The 16278-nt window shown below is 36.2% G+C and overlaps 3 protein-coding genes across 7 annotated transcripts; 2 read left to right on the top strand and 1 right to left on the bottom strand.

The window, feature by feature from the left end:
* Positions 1-195: 195 nt before the first annotated feature.
* On the top strand, positions 196-6057 carry AP-1-2beta (adaptor protein complex 1/2, beta subunit). 3 transcript variants are annotated; one of them, XM_018036147.2, is made up of 12 exons: positions 196-306; positions 668-818; positions 1199-1369; positions 2664-2690; positions 2791-3036; positions 3112-3372; positions 3455-3877; positions 3946-4630; positions 4715-4970; positions 5057-5408; positions 5488-5679; positions 5755-6057. In XM_018036147.2, the coding sequence occupies exons 2-12, from the start codon at positions 711-713 to the stop codon at positions 5827-5829; spliced, it is 2796 nt and encodes a 931-aa protein (XP_017891636.1). In that variant the 5' UTR covers positions 196-306; positions 668-710; the 3' UTR covers positions 5830-6057. The 3 variants fall into 3 exon arrangements, with proteins under 3 accessions (XP_017891636.1, XP_017891645.1, XP_017891652.1); XM_018036156.2 differs by having other exon boundaries at positions 5494-5679; XM_018036163.2 differs by lacking the exon at positions 2664-2690.
* An 88-nt stretch (positions 6058-6145) lies between these two features.
* Positions 6146-7360, bottom strand: RpS27 (ribosomal protein S27). 2 transcript variants are annotated; one of them, XM_018035363.2, is made up of 2 exons: positions 7248-7360; positions 6146-6487 (listed from the first exon to the last, which is right to left on the bottom strand). In XM_018035363.2, the coding sequence occupies exon 2, from the start codon at positions 6484-6486 to the stop codon at positions 6229-6231; it is 258 nt and encodes an 85-aa protein (XP_017890852.1). In that variant the 5' UTR covers position 6487; positions 7248-7360; the 3' UTR covers positions 6146-6228. The 2 variants fall into 2 exon arrangements, with proteins under 2 accessions (XP_017890852.1, XP_026674885.1); XM_026819084.1 differs by lacking the exon at positions 7248-7360 and adding an exon at positions 6592-6650.
* A 267-nt stretch (positions 7361-7627) lies between these two features.
* Positions 7628-15342, top strand: Ubr1 (Ubr1 ubiquitin ligase). Of its 2 annotated transcripts, none has more exons than XM_018035898.2 (3): positions 7628-8014; positions 8331-8563; positions 8836-15342. In XM_018035898.2, the coding sequence occupies exon 3, from the start codon at positions 8869-8871 to the stop codon at positions 14209-14211; it is 5343 nt and encodes a 1780-aa protein (XP_017891387.1). In that variant the 5' UTR covers positions 7628-8014; positions 8331-8563; positions 8836-8868; the 3' UTR covers positions 14212-15342. The 2 variants fall into 2 exon arrangements, with proteins under 2 accessions (XP_017891387.1, XP_017891395.1); XM_018035906.2 differs by lacking the exon at positions 7628-8014 and adding an exon at positions 8047-8258.
* Positions 15343-16278: the final 936 nt, after the last annotated feature.

Below are 16278 nucleotides of genomic sequence, written 5' to 3' on the forward strand. Positions count from 1 at the left end.
TACGAATAGACATTTAGAATTTTGATTTCACCATTTTTACCGTATTAGATTTAGATTATTTAGATCTTTGGTATATAATTGTAAATTTGTGTTTGTATGGAAAACGAGACATGAGTGTATCATGGACCTGGCCGGTGCCTGGCGTTGCCGGCGTAAGGCGTGAGTATTCTCGTTCAATTTCTCTCTCTGGCTTTAGTTGATAAGTCTATGGCTGGCTGGAGGGCGTTTTGCGAGGATTTGTCAATGTTCTGTCGGTTTGTCACTTGACAAGTTTTCATATTTTTGACTGCTTGAGAGATAATCAAGGTATTCTTAAAACTATATTCTCTTCCAACAATATATTTGACTAAATATTTTTCAACATTTACACTGATGTTTAAAATTTCACAACTTTTGTAAAACGATTTTAAGTAAAAGTTGTTAGTACCAATATTTCGTGTATCATTTAGTTAACATTCTGAAATACTGTTTTCAGTGCTGTTAAAATTGACAGAATTTGTTAGTACTCTGTATTGTTTAACCTTAGAACATATGTAAAACGTATTACATACATATACATATGTATATTCTGATCATTGATCCAATCCATGGTTTGCTATATTGAACCCTTATTTAATTTTCCCGTATACTACTGGGTATTTGCAGTGTGTTAATATCTCCTTTTCAGAGCTATCAGCAATTTAATTTTGGAAGACTTTTAAAAGTGTACAATGACAGATTCAAAGTATTTCACTACTACCAAGAAAGGAGAGATATTTGAACTCAAATCAGAATTAAACAATGATAAGAAAGAGAAAAAGAAAGAAGCTGTGAAGAAGGTGAGTTACCTAATTTTTGCAATATTTTCAATTTGTTCAAAATGTATGTAAGTAATGTAATATAAATTTAATCATTATTGGCATTCATTAAAGTGTATCATTTTTAAACATTGAATAAAAAGGTCTTTTCATGCTGCACGAGAGAAGGATAAGTAAAAGCATTTGAAAATAAATTTTATTATGCACTTTCATTATACTTTAGACATCTGCTTTTATTAATAAATGTTTATTCAAACCTTGTTATTACATTTTCCATTGAATACTTAATGGGCGCTATTGTATTAACGGCTTTTCACGTTAAATTCACGAATATTCTCCTGGTGGAACGTCTGAATGGTAATTGCTGAAACATGTTTAATAAACAAATTTATTATGTATAGGTGATTGCTTCCATGACGGTGGGCAAGGACGTATCTGCACTCTTCCCTGACGTGGTTAACTGCATGCAGACGGACAATTTGGAACTCAAAAAGCTGGTGTATCTGTATCTGATGAATTATGCCAAAAGCCAACCAGACATGGCCATCATGGCTGTCAACACGTTTGTTAAGGTAATGTAGCTTTAGAAACTTAACAAATAACTTACCATGTTTTATCAATGCACTTTTACCCTCTATATATTTTAACGACACTTGGATGATGTTGAGAGTCTCTGTCTGCAAAGAGGCAAGCTGGAAAACTGAGTTCACATTACGCGTATCTTTCCTTTCAAACCAATTAACTTTCAAATAAATCTAACATTAATTTTACAGCCTGCCTCACATCATGTACAGACCGTGCTTTGCAAATTACATCAGTTTGCACAGAGCTGTCTGCGTTATGGGATGGAATGTACTATTTATTTTTCCTAATGAACTGCTTATTTTTCAAAGGGCACGAGACTGGAATTTGGTTGAATTAAATACACATAAAACGCTTACACTAATATATCGCAAATTAGATAAAAATATGTAAAACCCATGTTATTATTTTTTTTCTGCATTTATTAGCACCAAATTCCAGTACTTTTCTCCAGTTGAGCATCAAGAAAGGGAATGGAATACTAACGGTTGTAATATTTAGCAAAATTAATGAAAGGTACACCCGGAGGGGGCTCAATTATACATGTATTAATTTTTTTTTTTATATTAATGCACTGGTATAATTTGTGCTGGTTTTCAAAATCAAGCATGAAACTCTTTGTATAAGTCACAAAAATGTGGTTTACATTTAAACAGCTTACGAAAGCTTGTATATTAACATGGCTATATATATATTTATATAAGGAACATATATTGGCCTTACGAGGGAATTGTGTGTAAAACAGGCATCAGTGGTAGAATAAAAAAGTTTCTTTTCAGTCATAATGTCTAATGTGTAAACGCATGAACGAACCGATTCCTTAAGCGTCCATTTTATATGTATGACTGCATTATAAATTGCTGCTTGTATGCAGTGCATATATATATATATATATTTACACACTCTGCACGCAAAGTGTTTTACTTTTTACCGAACTTCAGTGTTGATTAATAAATGTAATGAGTGTTCAAATGAATATTTCGTAACGCAATTATAAACACTTCGATGTACATTTTTAATGTTTGAATATCATGTGACATACTATTATGTGCATGACACCAAACTTAATGTGATAGTTATGATTTAATCCTATTCTGTAAATAAAACTATAGAAGAATAATAAATCAATAGCAAAAACATCTTAAGATTGATATCTCGTGCTCTTTAAAAAATGATCAGTTCTGAATCACATTAACATTAAATGGTTGATAAATATAATATTTAACAATTAATCAAAATGGTGACGGTGACCAATTTGACCTTTTTCGTTCTGACACGCAAAAGGAGCTAGCGACTTCTCCGATGGCAAAGGTACCATACCACTTTCTACTTCGTTAAAATTCATGGGTTGAGATAGATAGCCACTGCTGTGACTAGACTTGAATCCCTGGCTTGCCCGATTTTTGCGCAGGATTGCGATGATCCGAACCCGCTGATTCGAGCATTAGCAGTTCGCACAATGGGTTGCATACGGGTGGACAAGATCACTGAGTACCTCTGTGAACCACTGCGAAAGTGTCTGAAGGATGACGATCCGTATGTTCGTAAAACCGCAGCTGTTTGTGTGGCCAAGCTTTATGATATTAATGCATCGTTAGTGGAAGACCAAGGGTTTCTGGATCAGTTGAAAGACCTCCTATCAGATAGTAATCCCATGGTAAATAACGTAAATTATCATTTAACATATACATAGGAAGATTGTACGTTCTTCATGATTTCATTTCGTTCTTAGGTTGTCGCAAATGCTGTAGCTGCTTTATCTGAGATCAACGAAGCGAGTCCCAGCGGGCAGCCTCTGGTTGAAATGAACGCACAGACTATTAATAAATTATTAACAGCACTGAACGAATGTACGGAGTGGGGTCAAGTTTTCATTTTGGATTCTCTTGCAAATTATTCACCGAAAGATGATCGTGAAGCACAAAGTATATGCGAGCGTATTACTCCGCGCTTGGCGCATGCCAATGCCGCCGTCGTTCTGTCGGCTGTTAAGGTTCCTATTCATTAGAAATTTGTAATCGCGATTATACTTAAAATTTAATTCAGCCTTTAAAACTGATTTTCTACTTACACAGGTACTAATGAAGTTGATGGAAATGTTACACTCGGAATCTGATTTTGTCGGTACATTAACGAAAAAGCTAGCTCCGCCTCTGGTAACTTTGCTTAGCTCTGAACCTGAGGTGCAATACGTGGCATTACGAAACATAAATCTTATTGTTCAAAAACGTCCGGATATTTTGAAACATGAGATGAAAGTTTTCTTCGTTAAATATAACGATCCTATTTATGTCAAACTCGAAAAATTGGATATTATGATTCGTTTGGCGTCTCAAGCGAATATATCACAAGTATTGTCTGAACTAAAAGAATATGCGACGGAAGTTGACGTAGATTTTGTAAGAAAAGCTGTAAGAGCTATTGGCCGTTGTGCCATTAAAGTCGAGCCCTCTGCCGAAAGATGCGTTTCGACTCTCTTAGATCTTATTCAAACAAAGGTATGTGATTCGAAATACGCATGCAAGATTAATTATGTCTTTAAACTATTCTTTTTCTATATATTTAGGTCAATTACGTCGTGCAAGAGGCAATCGTTGTCATAAAAGATATCTTCCGAAAGTACCCGAACAAATATGAAAGTATCATTTCCACACTTTGTGAGAATTTGGACACCCTCGATGAACCTGAAGCTCGCGCATCTATGATATGGATTATCGGAGAATACGCAGAACGTATTGACAATGCAGACGAATTACTCGAAAGTTTCCTAGAAGGGTTCCACGATGAGAATACACAAGTTCAGTTACAATTGCTCACTGCAATTGTTAAACTGTTTCTGAAGAGGCCCACGGATACTCAAGAATTGGTCCAACAAGTTCTCAGTCTAGCTACGCAAGATTCTGATAATCCCGATCTTCGAGACCGTGGATTTATTTACTGGCGATTGCTTAGTACGGATCCAGCGGCTGCAAAAGAGGTCGTCCTCGCTGAGAAACCTCTTATCTCGGAAGAAACGGACTTGTTAGAACCAACATTATTGGATGAACTGATATGCCATATTTCGAGTTTAGCATCTGTATATCACAAACCACCAACTGCTTTCGTTGAAGGTAGAGCAGCAGGCGCTAGAAAATCGTTACCTGCTAGAAGTAATTCGAACGAAGATTCAACCCAACACGCTGCGCAACCTCATGCTCAAGTTATTCCTGCTCAAGATTCCTTAATCGGCGATCTCCTTAGCATGGATATAGGTAAGCAGAAGTTCTATCATTTATCAATACATATGTATTTTCAACGTATGCATATTGTAAATCTTATTAATCATTATTATATAGGTGGTCCGGCCATGGTTCCTCCAGCACCAGCACCCCAATCGGCATTAGGTATAGATCTGTTAGCAGGTTTAGATGGGATCTTGGGTGGACCTGACACTGGAAATAGTGCACCTGTTGTGTCTCAAAGCACTACTGGACTTCTGGGTGATATATTTGGTTTCAATCAAGGACCCACGTCTTACGTATCGCCCAAAGTTAATTGGCTGCCTGCAGAGAAGGGTAAAGGATTTGATATATGGGGAACGTTCTCGAGGAAGTAAGTAATACAAGTACTATAAGCAATTTTGTAAATACGAGTAATGTAACTTCGTATGTACAACACATTTACATATTCTGTGTTAGAAATGGGCAAATCAGTATGGATATGACATTTACTAATAAAGCAATGCAACCCATGGGTGGCTTCGCGATACAATTAAACAAAAACAGTTTCGGTTTAACACCGGCTGCACCGTTGCAAGTACCAACTCCTTTAAATCCTGGTGCTAGCATAGAAACCAGTCTGAGCTTATCCACTGGTGGTGCAGTCCAACGGATGGAACCTCTGAACAACCTTCAAGTTGCAATAAAGAATAATATCGACATATTTTATTTTGCCTGTCTTGTTCCGATGAACGTGTACTTTTCAGAGGATGGGCAACTAGATAAGAGAGTATTTCTTAGTACGTGGAAGGATATACCTGCTCAGAACGAGGTATAGTTTACGGTTCTCCTACATCAGCATTATTAGTGTGAATTTAAGGAACATTATATTAGTAATAAAATTGTTTTAGGTGCAGGACACGTTGAAAGGAGTAATGTTGAGTGCAGATCAAATTGTTCAAAAAATGCAACAGAATAATGTATTCACAATCGCTAAACGAAACGTGGAAGGGCAAGATATGTTATATCAATCACTTAAGTTAATAAATAATGTATGGGTATTGAATGAATTAAAAATTCAACCTGGAAATCCTGATGTCACCGTGAGTTACGACTTTTGATTGAAATTTGTAACATATTCTTTGGATACTATACTCATTAGTACATTTTGATTACAGCTGTCTTTGAAATCACGTTCAGTGGAAGTTGCGCCAGGCGTATTCCAAGCGTACAATGCGATCTTACATTCTTAAGTAGCTAATTCAACCCAACCGACATTAAGTTTACGCAACGTTTCGCGCCTTAATCCGACAGTTTGTTCGTATAAATCATTTATATGTATCAGTAGCGCGTATATAAATCATTTATATGTATTATCCAGTCGGATATTATTGACTACGTTTATCTGTATTTTATGATAAACATACTGAATTTAATATACAGTTAAATTTATTATAAGGAAAATGAGTGTAACGTCGAAATAAAAATCAATTATGTTAAATATTGATGTTTTTATTTTCCTATATAATTTATTGATATTATTGGCTCTCGTAAAGAATAAAAACAGGATTTAATTAAGTAAAAGAAGTTATATAATACTCCTGTTTATTTATTGGATATAAAGAGGAAGGTATACATTAATTGTTGTTACATTAGCATTGGACCTTCTTCCTAAATGAACAACCTTCTGTTAATCTAGCTTTGCCACCTGTAGATGTGCACAGTTTTGTGTGACATCCATCGCAGTCCACTGATCTTTGAGCGTGTGAAAAAATGGTTTTGATGGCGTAGCATCCTGGGCATTTCACATCCATGAAGTAACTGTTTGGTCTTTGTACGAGCCTTTTTAACTTGTGTTTCCTTTTCTCCTCAGCCGGACTTGGATGAAGAAAATCTTTAGCAAGGGGCATTCTACGAATGAAAAAGATCAAATTACTACAAAATCTGAAACAATTTTGACTGTTATCAATGGACGAATAAAATCAATTACTAGAAGTGGAATATTAAAACTTAACATTTTTCACGATATGATGCAATCAGTTATTGGCACGTTTTATGTAACTAAATTTACATTTAGTTTCTCCTACAATACGATTGAAAATACGATGATCAGAGTATTGTCGTGAAGCAATGCAACTATAAGTTCACTTCCTTTTTGAGCGGTGGAGTTAAAGTTAAATAGCGAAACAGGATAATAGTCATGCTATTTGTTTTGGAACTATTTGACATTTCAATATTGCGTATATAATATTTGTCATTTTACAATAATTCATTATTATCATTTGAATTCAATGTTAAATAAGTAATTACGACGTCCAATAAAAAGTAAAACATATTACTTCCCTTATGTGTAAATAGCAAGTGTAATACCTGTTCTGGAATTGTCTAGCAACAATTCCTCGGCATATTTACGGAATTTTATTGTATTTTTTGGTAATCGCAAAATTCAAACGCAGTTATAAGGACGTAAATACATACGTAAGATGTTTGTCATAAAATAAAATGTAAAATATATTCTGCAAACGTGAAAAATTATAATAAAACGTTATTGATGCAGTTTGGTGGTAACACGAGCAAGTGTTGATGTGACAAAAGTTGGTAAGAGTAATGTGCTTTTTTTACATGGACATGAAGTACACAATTTAATGTTCATTTTAATATATTTACTTACGTGATTTCGCTTGTCTTTTACTTCGAATTCAATAATCACAATCTCTGCCACGTGCTTCTGCAGCAACGTTATTAACTGGAAAGGACCAGAAAGGACCACGAACAGGCTGCATTTAGACGAACAAACTCCCTACTACGTTGCCAACTAATCAAACCGACATTGCTTGATCACCGCAGGAATGAAAAACATCATCTATATATTTATAAATATTATATATGTTAAGACGTACGAATTAAATAAATGAAAATTTACATTTTGCTACGGAATAAAGATAAATTTGTATTTTAAATTGGTTATACTCATTCCTATAAATAAGAAATATACATATATGTGTGTAGTTGAAATGTTCCATTTATGTCACAGACGTTTATTTAAGTTTATATTGCATATCTAAAAATATTTGATCTTTATAAATCAATCAGGTTTTGTAATCAATGATAAATATAATATTAAGAACGACAGTCCGTCTAATATGTATATAATTTCAGCCTCCAAACTTCATAACTTGTGAATCATAAGCCATTTTGTGCTTTGTGCATTGTTCAAGTAGCTGTGTAAAAGTATTGCTTATCATTTCATTTTGAGATGTCAAAAGTTGGTTGATTGGTACTATCGAATGCATGCGCAGCTTGACGCGACCGTATGATTATTGTGATACGACTGTTACGAAGATTTGTCATAGACGCAGTTGATAAATCACAGACAGATTTTGTGTGACAAAGAACTTTCCAATACCTTTTACTAACCTTGGCCTGGTCGTCATAATAGTGAGTATCGTCTTCAGAGAAAGTTAAAAATAGTACGTTTTAGCGAAAAGTCTGTCTACGCGTATAAAATAGTTTTACAAAGTTAGATATTTCCTATCCTACGCAGCGTATAAAATTTCATAACGTAACGTCTACATTTTATCGCTCACGGAATTACAACGACTTAACCAGTTTTCAGATTTAGATATTTCGTTTGATATGATTATAAGATTTGACGTGCAGTTGATAATGTTTTGTAATTGAAGTAAGAGAACAGCCTTGTACTGTGCATTGAAATTTCATTGTCTGTAAACTTTTGGTAACCTATTATTTTCAGATTATGATTGAATAAAAATGAGAGAATTATGCGAAGTAGTGAAGTTGTATCAAATCACATAACATATATGGGCTAAGATACCTAAACTATTAAATTTCGATCAATGAATTCGGTATACTTAAATGTTGATACGTCAGGTTGGTTAACAATGTAGACATTATTACACAATGCATCTACCCTCCACTGGTACGTTACACAAGGAATTGTGTTGATCAAACGTGTGTATTGTTGTGGTTAGTATACTTATCAAATATGTTTTTCTATAAAATAGACTTGTATATAGATTACCATAGAATGTAATGTCGTTGTAATTATGTCATTTTAATTTTTGCTTTGTCATCATATACATTTATAAATTAGTAATGTATACAAAATTTTATAGATCTTTTAACTAAATAAAATTTGACTTTAAGCAATTATGTATTGATCTTGTAAAATTAATAAAAACTTCAAAGTTGAATACGCAAGCTTTGTAAACATTAATTTGTAATACTTATCGTTTCAGTGCACTTTCTTCTGGCAATTTAGTTTTATAACAATGAGTGAGGAAAGCGTACAAAACCAGTCGCATGAAGTTGTCGAAAGCATGGATGCATCGCCGACTTTGCCTCCTTATAATTTTAGCCATTCGTGTGTAAACACATGGACGGAGAAAATGAACAAGGGAATATTGTCTTGTACCCATTTCAAAGATCATTGGCGAATCTGGGTTCCAAAAATATATACTCCAGAACCAAATAGCAACTGTCTTGATTGGGTTTTCGATGAGGAAACAGCACAAAAAGTACTTTTTAATACTTTAGAAGAATTTATTTGTAATGGAGATCCAAAGGTTGTACTAAAAGAATTAAGTCAAATGGATAATGTGATATGCGGCAGAGTGTTCAAAATGGGTGAGGCTACGTATAGTTGCAAGGAATGTGGCGTGGACTCGACCTGTGTCCTGTGCGCAGACTGTTTCAAGCAATCTGTTCATCGGAATCATAAATACAGAATGGGCACTTCCAGTGGTGGAGGATTTTGTGATTGCGGAGACACAGAGGCTTGGAAGAAAGAGCCATTTTGTAATGCACATTTAGTAGGAATTCAAGTTAAAGAAGATCACGGAAATAAATTACCTGGAGATATAGCAGAAAGAGCAGTAGTAGTTTTTGAGACGGTACTAAGATATTGCCATACAATGTTGTCTTTAGAGCATACATTAGGATTGCCTCCTGACTTATGTTTCAACAACACAGAGGATGACGATTCTTTATCGTCGTTATTACCTTCGGATGATTATTGTACAGTTCTTTTTAACGATGAGACTCACACGTTTGATCAAGTGATCAGCACACTTATACGTGTTATGAATTGCACGCAGAGAGACGCGCTAGAATTCGTGACAAATGTTGATAGAGATGGTAGAGCCGTTGTGAAATGCGCGAACTTTCAACAGTGTAAGAACTTACAGAATGAGATTGAAAAATATACTACAAGACACAGTAATAGCAATCGACCGTTGAAAGTGCTTGTAGTTCACGCTCATGTAATTGCTCATCAGATATTCGCCATGAAACTTTTGCACTGGCTGCAACAGCTTATAACTCCCTGTGAAGGTTTCAGAGTGCTTTTCAGTAATGTAGCGCTCAACACAAAATTACCAGTCATTTCAATTGTAGAAGGTATACTTATGAACGATTCTCAACTATGGAAATCGGCGAGAACTGCGTGGCACAGATTATTAATGTCTGGGATGCTTATGGAATATGAGAGCAAGAAGGCCTTAGCGATCGTTTTTACGCGTGGCTACGGTTCAATTATGAAAGATTACATAAGAGACGATCACGATCATTCGTTTTCTATAGTGTCTTTCTCTGTACAGTTGTTCACCGTCCCGACATTGGCGCATCACCTTATTGCTCATCATGACGTATTGTTCATCTTATTGAACGCGTTTATCTCAGAAAGTTCACGAAGATGTAACGCTGCAGGAAAGTTGGAATTTGAAAGAGAAACGCCCAACCATACGTTTAAAAGAGCTCTGTTCGTCCTTCAAGATTTGAGATACTTGTTAAGCTCTAAACCAGATGTTTGGACCGACGACTTGAGAAAGAGCTTTTTGCAAGGACTTTCACTTTTACTAACATTACTCAGTAGCATGCAGTGTATGGATTCTGTGGTCAGACAAGTTGGTCAGCACATGGAATACGAACCTGAATGGGAATCTGCGTTCAATTTACACATTAGACTGTCTCCGGTGATTAGTCTCGCTCTACAATGGTGTGGTTCAGATCAAATTGTTTTAATAAGGGCTTTTCGATTGGTCTTGAGAAAGCTGCACGAGCAGCCAGGGCATGAGATTGGTCCACCTCAAGTAAGGGAACTAGCGGACCATAGCGCGACGTGCATTGATTACGATGTATCATCTGAACCAGTGTCTGTGCATCTTCCACTTTCTAGATTTTTGGCAGGTCTCTTCTCATACTTAGAGGTGCACAATTTGCATTTCCAGTGCGCAGAATTTATCAACTATGCAAAGCCAACGTTGGAACAGATTATAGAGCCGGTGTTGGCCACTCAAGTAATGATCGCGCAAGTACACAGCGGTATGTGGAAAAGAAACGGATATTCTTTGTTAAATCAATTATATTTCTATCATAACGTTAAATGTCGTTCGGAGATGTTGGACAGAGACATTATTTTGCTGCAAGCTGGAGCATCTTTGATAGAATGTAACGAATTTTTGATCCATGTTTTAAATAAATTTAATTTACTACAATGGGCCAGTCCAGACTTTGATGTGAACGCTGTCAAATACCTCGAGGATGACAGTATTAGACAAACTTTAGTCGAAGAGTTTCTGGGACTGCTTATAACGATAATAGGAGAAAGATACGTAGTTGGAGTTGGACAAGTTACTACCGATGATATTTTAAAGAAGGAAATTATTCAGCAATTATGCGTCAAACCCCTGTCTCATTCGGAGCTCAGTAAAACATTGTCGGACGACATGTTCATAGAAACTGAAATGGAAAGAGTAATACAAGACATCGCAGACTTTAAAAAACCTTCGCAATCGTCCGGCGGAAAAGGAGTGTACGAATTAAAGCCTCACTTATACTGTGAATATAACGTATTCTTTTATCACTATACAAAAGAAGAAGTAAGTAATTCTGAGGAGACACAACGAAAACGAAGAAAAGCTTTGGGAGAGTTAGAATGTTGTCCACCCCCGAAGCTTCCGAAGTTAACAGAGGGTTTTAGTTTGGTAACTAATTTACTTCAGTGTGACGTTATGCTGCATATTATGCAAATCGTATTGGAGAGGGCTCTCAACTGTAAGCCACGCAGATTTTCAGAATCCCAAGTACATAAAATTCTACATCTCATCGGATACGCTATTCAAGAACAGGAGTCCGGTTACTATCCATTTTTTGCTTTCACAACAAGAGCTGCCAAATGGAAAATCTATACATTGTTAGAAGATTTATCTAGTAGTCCGCGTATAGAAGCTCATAAAGATTTATTAACTTGGGTTCTAACGAAATACCGGGAAGTAGCTGGTAATACTGTAGTGGATACCAACACGATGCCCGCTGCCCCGCGTACCGGAGAGAGTGCCGGAAATGAAAATGCTGAGACTGATAAAGAATGGAGAACGAAAATGGCAGCGGAGAAACGTGCAAAAATAATGGCGCAAATGGCTGCAATGCAAAAACATTTTATGAAGAAGAACGCTGAGCTGTTCGAAGAAGCTACTTTAGATGTTAACAAGTCGAACGATCAAGACCCTAATATGGATTCGAAGAAATGTCCTCAGAAACCGGTTGCTCTTGGTATCGGACAAACGTTGAGAAGATCCGGGGAAGAAACTTATAAAACTTGTATTTTGTGCCAGGAGGATCAAATTGTAACAGTGACCGGTCCTGCAATGGTATTAGCTGCGTTTGTTCAACAATCCACAGTACTGTGTCAACATAGGGCTAATACCGATGAACCTGACCCGTTATATTTATCTGCGAAACTTGGTGCATCGCCGCATACTGGTACTTGCGGTCATGTGATGCATGTACACTGTTGGCAACAATATTTTAGTAACGTACTCGCAAAAGAGAACAGGAGACCGTTTCGTCTACGTCAACCGGCCAGTTTCGACGTGGAGAAACAAGAGTACCTTTGTCCGCTCTGCGAGTGTCTCAGTAACACCGTTTTACTACTTCTACCACCTCTAAAAACCTTACAACCGACACCGCCAACTCAGCCCGACATTGATTTTAGCACATGGTTGGTAGCTTTAAGAATCGCGATGCAAGTTAAACACGGATTGAGTCCAAATTTACAAACTCCTAAAACCACAAAGGGTGAACATGATCCGACGTGTTGTTACTGCACGAGGTCAATCCCGTGTCCTATGAAAGCAATACGTAACGAACTCGGAAACGTTGAATGTGCTTTTCAGTTAATTTACAGTCAACACGGTCCGTCTCTTTCGAGAAATTTAATGTCGACGATTGAACTTTTTGCACAAGCAGCGTTCGCAAAGGAATTCGGCAATGAATCTTACGAAGATGATGACAGAGTCCCGTTGTTAGTATGGAAATCAACAGCGTATAGTATCCATGCTATCGAATGTCTTCTGCGCGATATGGAGAAACCTTTATTGGGAGCATTGTCATCTAGGCAAAGGGACAGTTTGGAAGGTCTCGCTAGAATTTCAGCTGTCTTGGGATCTAAATGTCCGTTGCATATTGATCCGTTACACACGACTTGGGCTGATAAGGACAGTTTTAAAAACAACGCCCTTTCTCTTTTGACGTTATTGCTGCAAAATCCACACGAAGGGTCAAGCGTATTAGATTGGGATTCATTTGGAGTACTTGTTCCTTTAATCAATTCACTCCCAGGGCTACTTTGTACAGGTTTACACGTGCCAATTATTACAGGCGGAGTTTTCGAATATTATGCCTTGCTGCTTGTATTTATATCTCTTATAGTGAAAATACTGTTAACAACAGATTTCAACGAAGAGATGGATGTAGATAGTCAAGAAACAGTCGAAGATACATTCTCAGAAACCATCTTAACGCTGGTTCATGCACTGAACATTAATACTGGTTCTCAGAGTCCACTCAATATATGGAGACGAATTACGAAAGCTTCGCTACCTTTTCTTAGATGTTGTGCTCTCTATTTTCATTATATATCTGATGTTCCAGCACCAGAGGAACTGACTAAAGTCGATGGAGCGACATACGAAAATATCTGCTCATATTTGGGATTACCCACGACATGTGATGAATTAATCTGGCCACATTTAGATGTAATTTTAAAATTAATAAACATTTGGAAAAGCCATCCGACGGTTCAAATGCACCTGTCTGGTACTGGTACAGTTACGATAATAAAAGAACCGTTGAAAGTGAATGAACTAGTGAAGCTTCCGGATGATTATAGCGAATTGATAAATATGATATCGTCGTTCACGTGTCCAAACAGCATTCGGGAAGATTCAAGAACACCGACGCTCTGCCTTGTATGTGGCGAGATGTTATGCTCGCAAAGCTACTGTTGCCAGTTCGATATGAATGATTCGCTGGTCGGGGCTTGCACGTATCATGCGAGCAAGTGCGGAGCTGGCGTAGGATTATTCTTACGGATACGAGAATGCGAAATTCTTCTCTTGAGAACATCGAATCGAGGAGCTTTCGCGTGTCCACCTTATCTCGATGAGTACGGAGAAACGGATCAGGGTCTAAGAAGAGGAAACCCGCTTCGGATATGTTACGATAGGTACAAGCAGTTGAATCAAATGTGGTTGGGACATGGACTATACGAATCCATATCAAGGGCAATCGAATCTTCAAGTAATCCTACATCGATGCGATGGCATCATCTATAACATCCTAGGATTTTCTATGCAATCTAGCCGGGACATTTAGTCACGAATACAAAATCTGTATTTAGATCTGTGAGCGATCATAACAGCAAATACTATGATTGTTAATAATCATTCGTTCGATCATCCCGTGGATCTGATGAAATTATTTATTTTGAGAATACAGCGTGGATGGCTTTGTATATTTAAAATGATTGGATGTTATCCTCGTTGCGATGTCCTTTTAGATTATTTCAGAGTTTACGGAATTTTCTATTATCCATTATGTAAATTAAATATAAATTTCTTTATAACTATTGACATAATGTTGTATGGACATTGTTGCTTGTAGAAATTAGTTTGTAAAGTCATTCGAATAATTGTCACATTGTTTACTAAATTTTAGAACCGTGTGAATATATAATTCAAGTTGCATAAATAGGAAACTGTTTCTGTACCAATTGTTTTAAGATATCCTTAGTAACAAACATTTTGTTCTCATCATCTCACATCATTCATACCATAAATTGTTACAAGTTTAAAAATATTAAATTACTTATATATAAATTTCAAGTTGTAAGTTATAAAGATAATTTTGCAGTTATGAAATATGAAATATTTCATTTTGGAATTTCCTATACAGTGCAATGTGTTATAATACGTAGATAACTGTTGAAACATCATAAGATACTGAAATTAATTTAAAAAATTCAAATAAATAATGTGACATAATATTTGTTTTATCATCATTGCTAGTCTTTTAGTTTAATATATTTGGTGTAATAAAATATGTAATTTAATCATTTCTATTTCTTGCATAATATTAACATCGTTACATCAATAACATTAATTTCTCGCTTTACCTAATATTGCTATGTATTAACTCGTATACTGTACAGTTAATTAAAATAGACTTATTTATGTATAGTTTTATAACAACTGAAAGGATATTATGTAAATATTAATTATATTCCTGATTACAATTTAACAAGTTAACATATACAGAAATATTTTTAATTTTCCTTATACGCGCGAGATAAGCTTTAATGAATATACTTGTTTTTGTGAAAGAATGAAACGTACTTTGTTCCGATGACTTTAAACAAAATTATTATTATCAAAAATGTAAGAAGTAATACACTTTATAAATAATTACACGTGCGTGTTCATAATCTCCTAACTCGTGATCATTTTACATTGCATAAAGAAATGGAGGCTTCTTTATATATGCAGCGTGTCAAGTACAAAGGGTGTTTTTTCAAGGGGTGGTTTATATTTCACTGGGTGGGAAGTTGGGTAATAGGATAAGTACAGAATGGAGAGCAGCCTAAGATTTTCAAATCGTTCAGATGGAAAGCCGATTAACAGCTGAATCCTAAACAATCCCTAGAACGATTTTTCAAGAGTAGTCAGCGTCCAACATTGCATGGAATTCGTATAGGAGAAGAAATAGCTGCGACGGCTGCGACTGGCTGCCACAGCCATAGCGGTACGAGAGAAATGCAAGACGTAAGGTCAGGTCAAGAGTTTATATCCCCTCTGCGAGTAAATTAAAATATGATCACTGAGCTGTATAGAGCTCAATGAATAGAACACCGACACCACCCGTTTTGCATCTCTTTCTCGGATCAGCTTCCGTTTTACGGGACACTCCAAGACTCCAAGTCCCGTTAGAATAGAACCAATGACTGTTCCTGAATGATACTTATGATGATACCTGAGATTATGGCCCCACTACCTCTGTCTACGCTTCCGTACAGGGTAAGGAATATAGAGATCAGATCAGTGGTACGGTTCATGATGTAAAAACATAAGGTGTGTTCTTCCGGCGTGTTCAAATGTGTCGCTGTTTGCGCCTTCCACTCATCGGCCATATTGGAAGTACGATGATCTATTGTTTATTTCAAACACGCATATATATTACTCTCCGAGAACCTAATTTTTGACATGTTTACGATTTTTAAATTCGCTCTGTTTTAATATGAAGTGTGATTGGTTAGAAATCCAAAATGGCCAACGAGTGGAAGTGTCCGTGTACAGATGGATGTTCAAATGGATGCGCAAGAACACACCTTATGTTTTTACATCATG

The sequence above is a fragment of the Ceratina calcarata genome, unplaced genomic scaffold (assembly GCF_001652005.2).
Source record: "Ceratina calcarata isolate Rehan_Ccalc_2016 unplaced genomic scaffold, ASM165200v1 scaffold147.2, whole genome shotgun sequence".
In the NCBI taxonomy this organism is placed as follows: domain Eukaryota; kingdom Metazoa; phylum Arthropoda; class Insecta; order Hymenoptera; family Apidae; genus Ceratina; species Ceratina calcarata.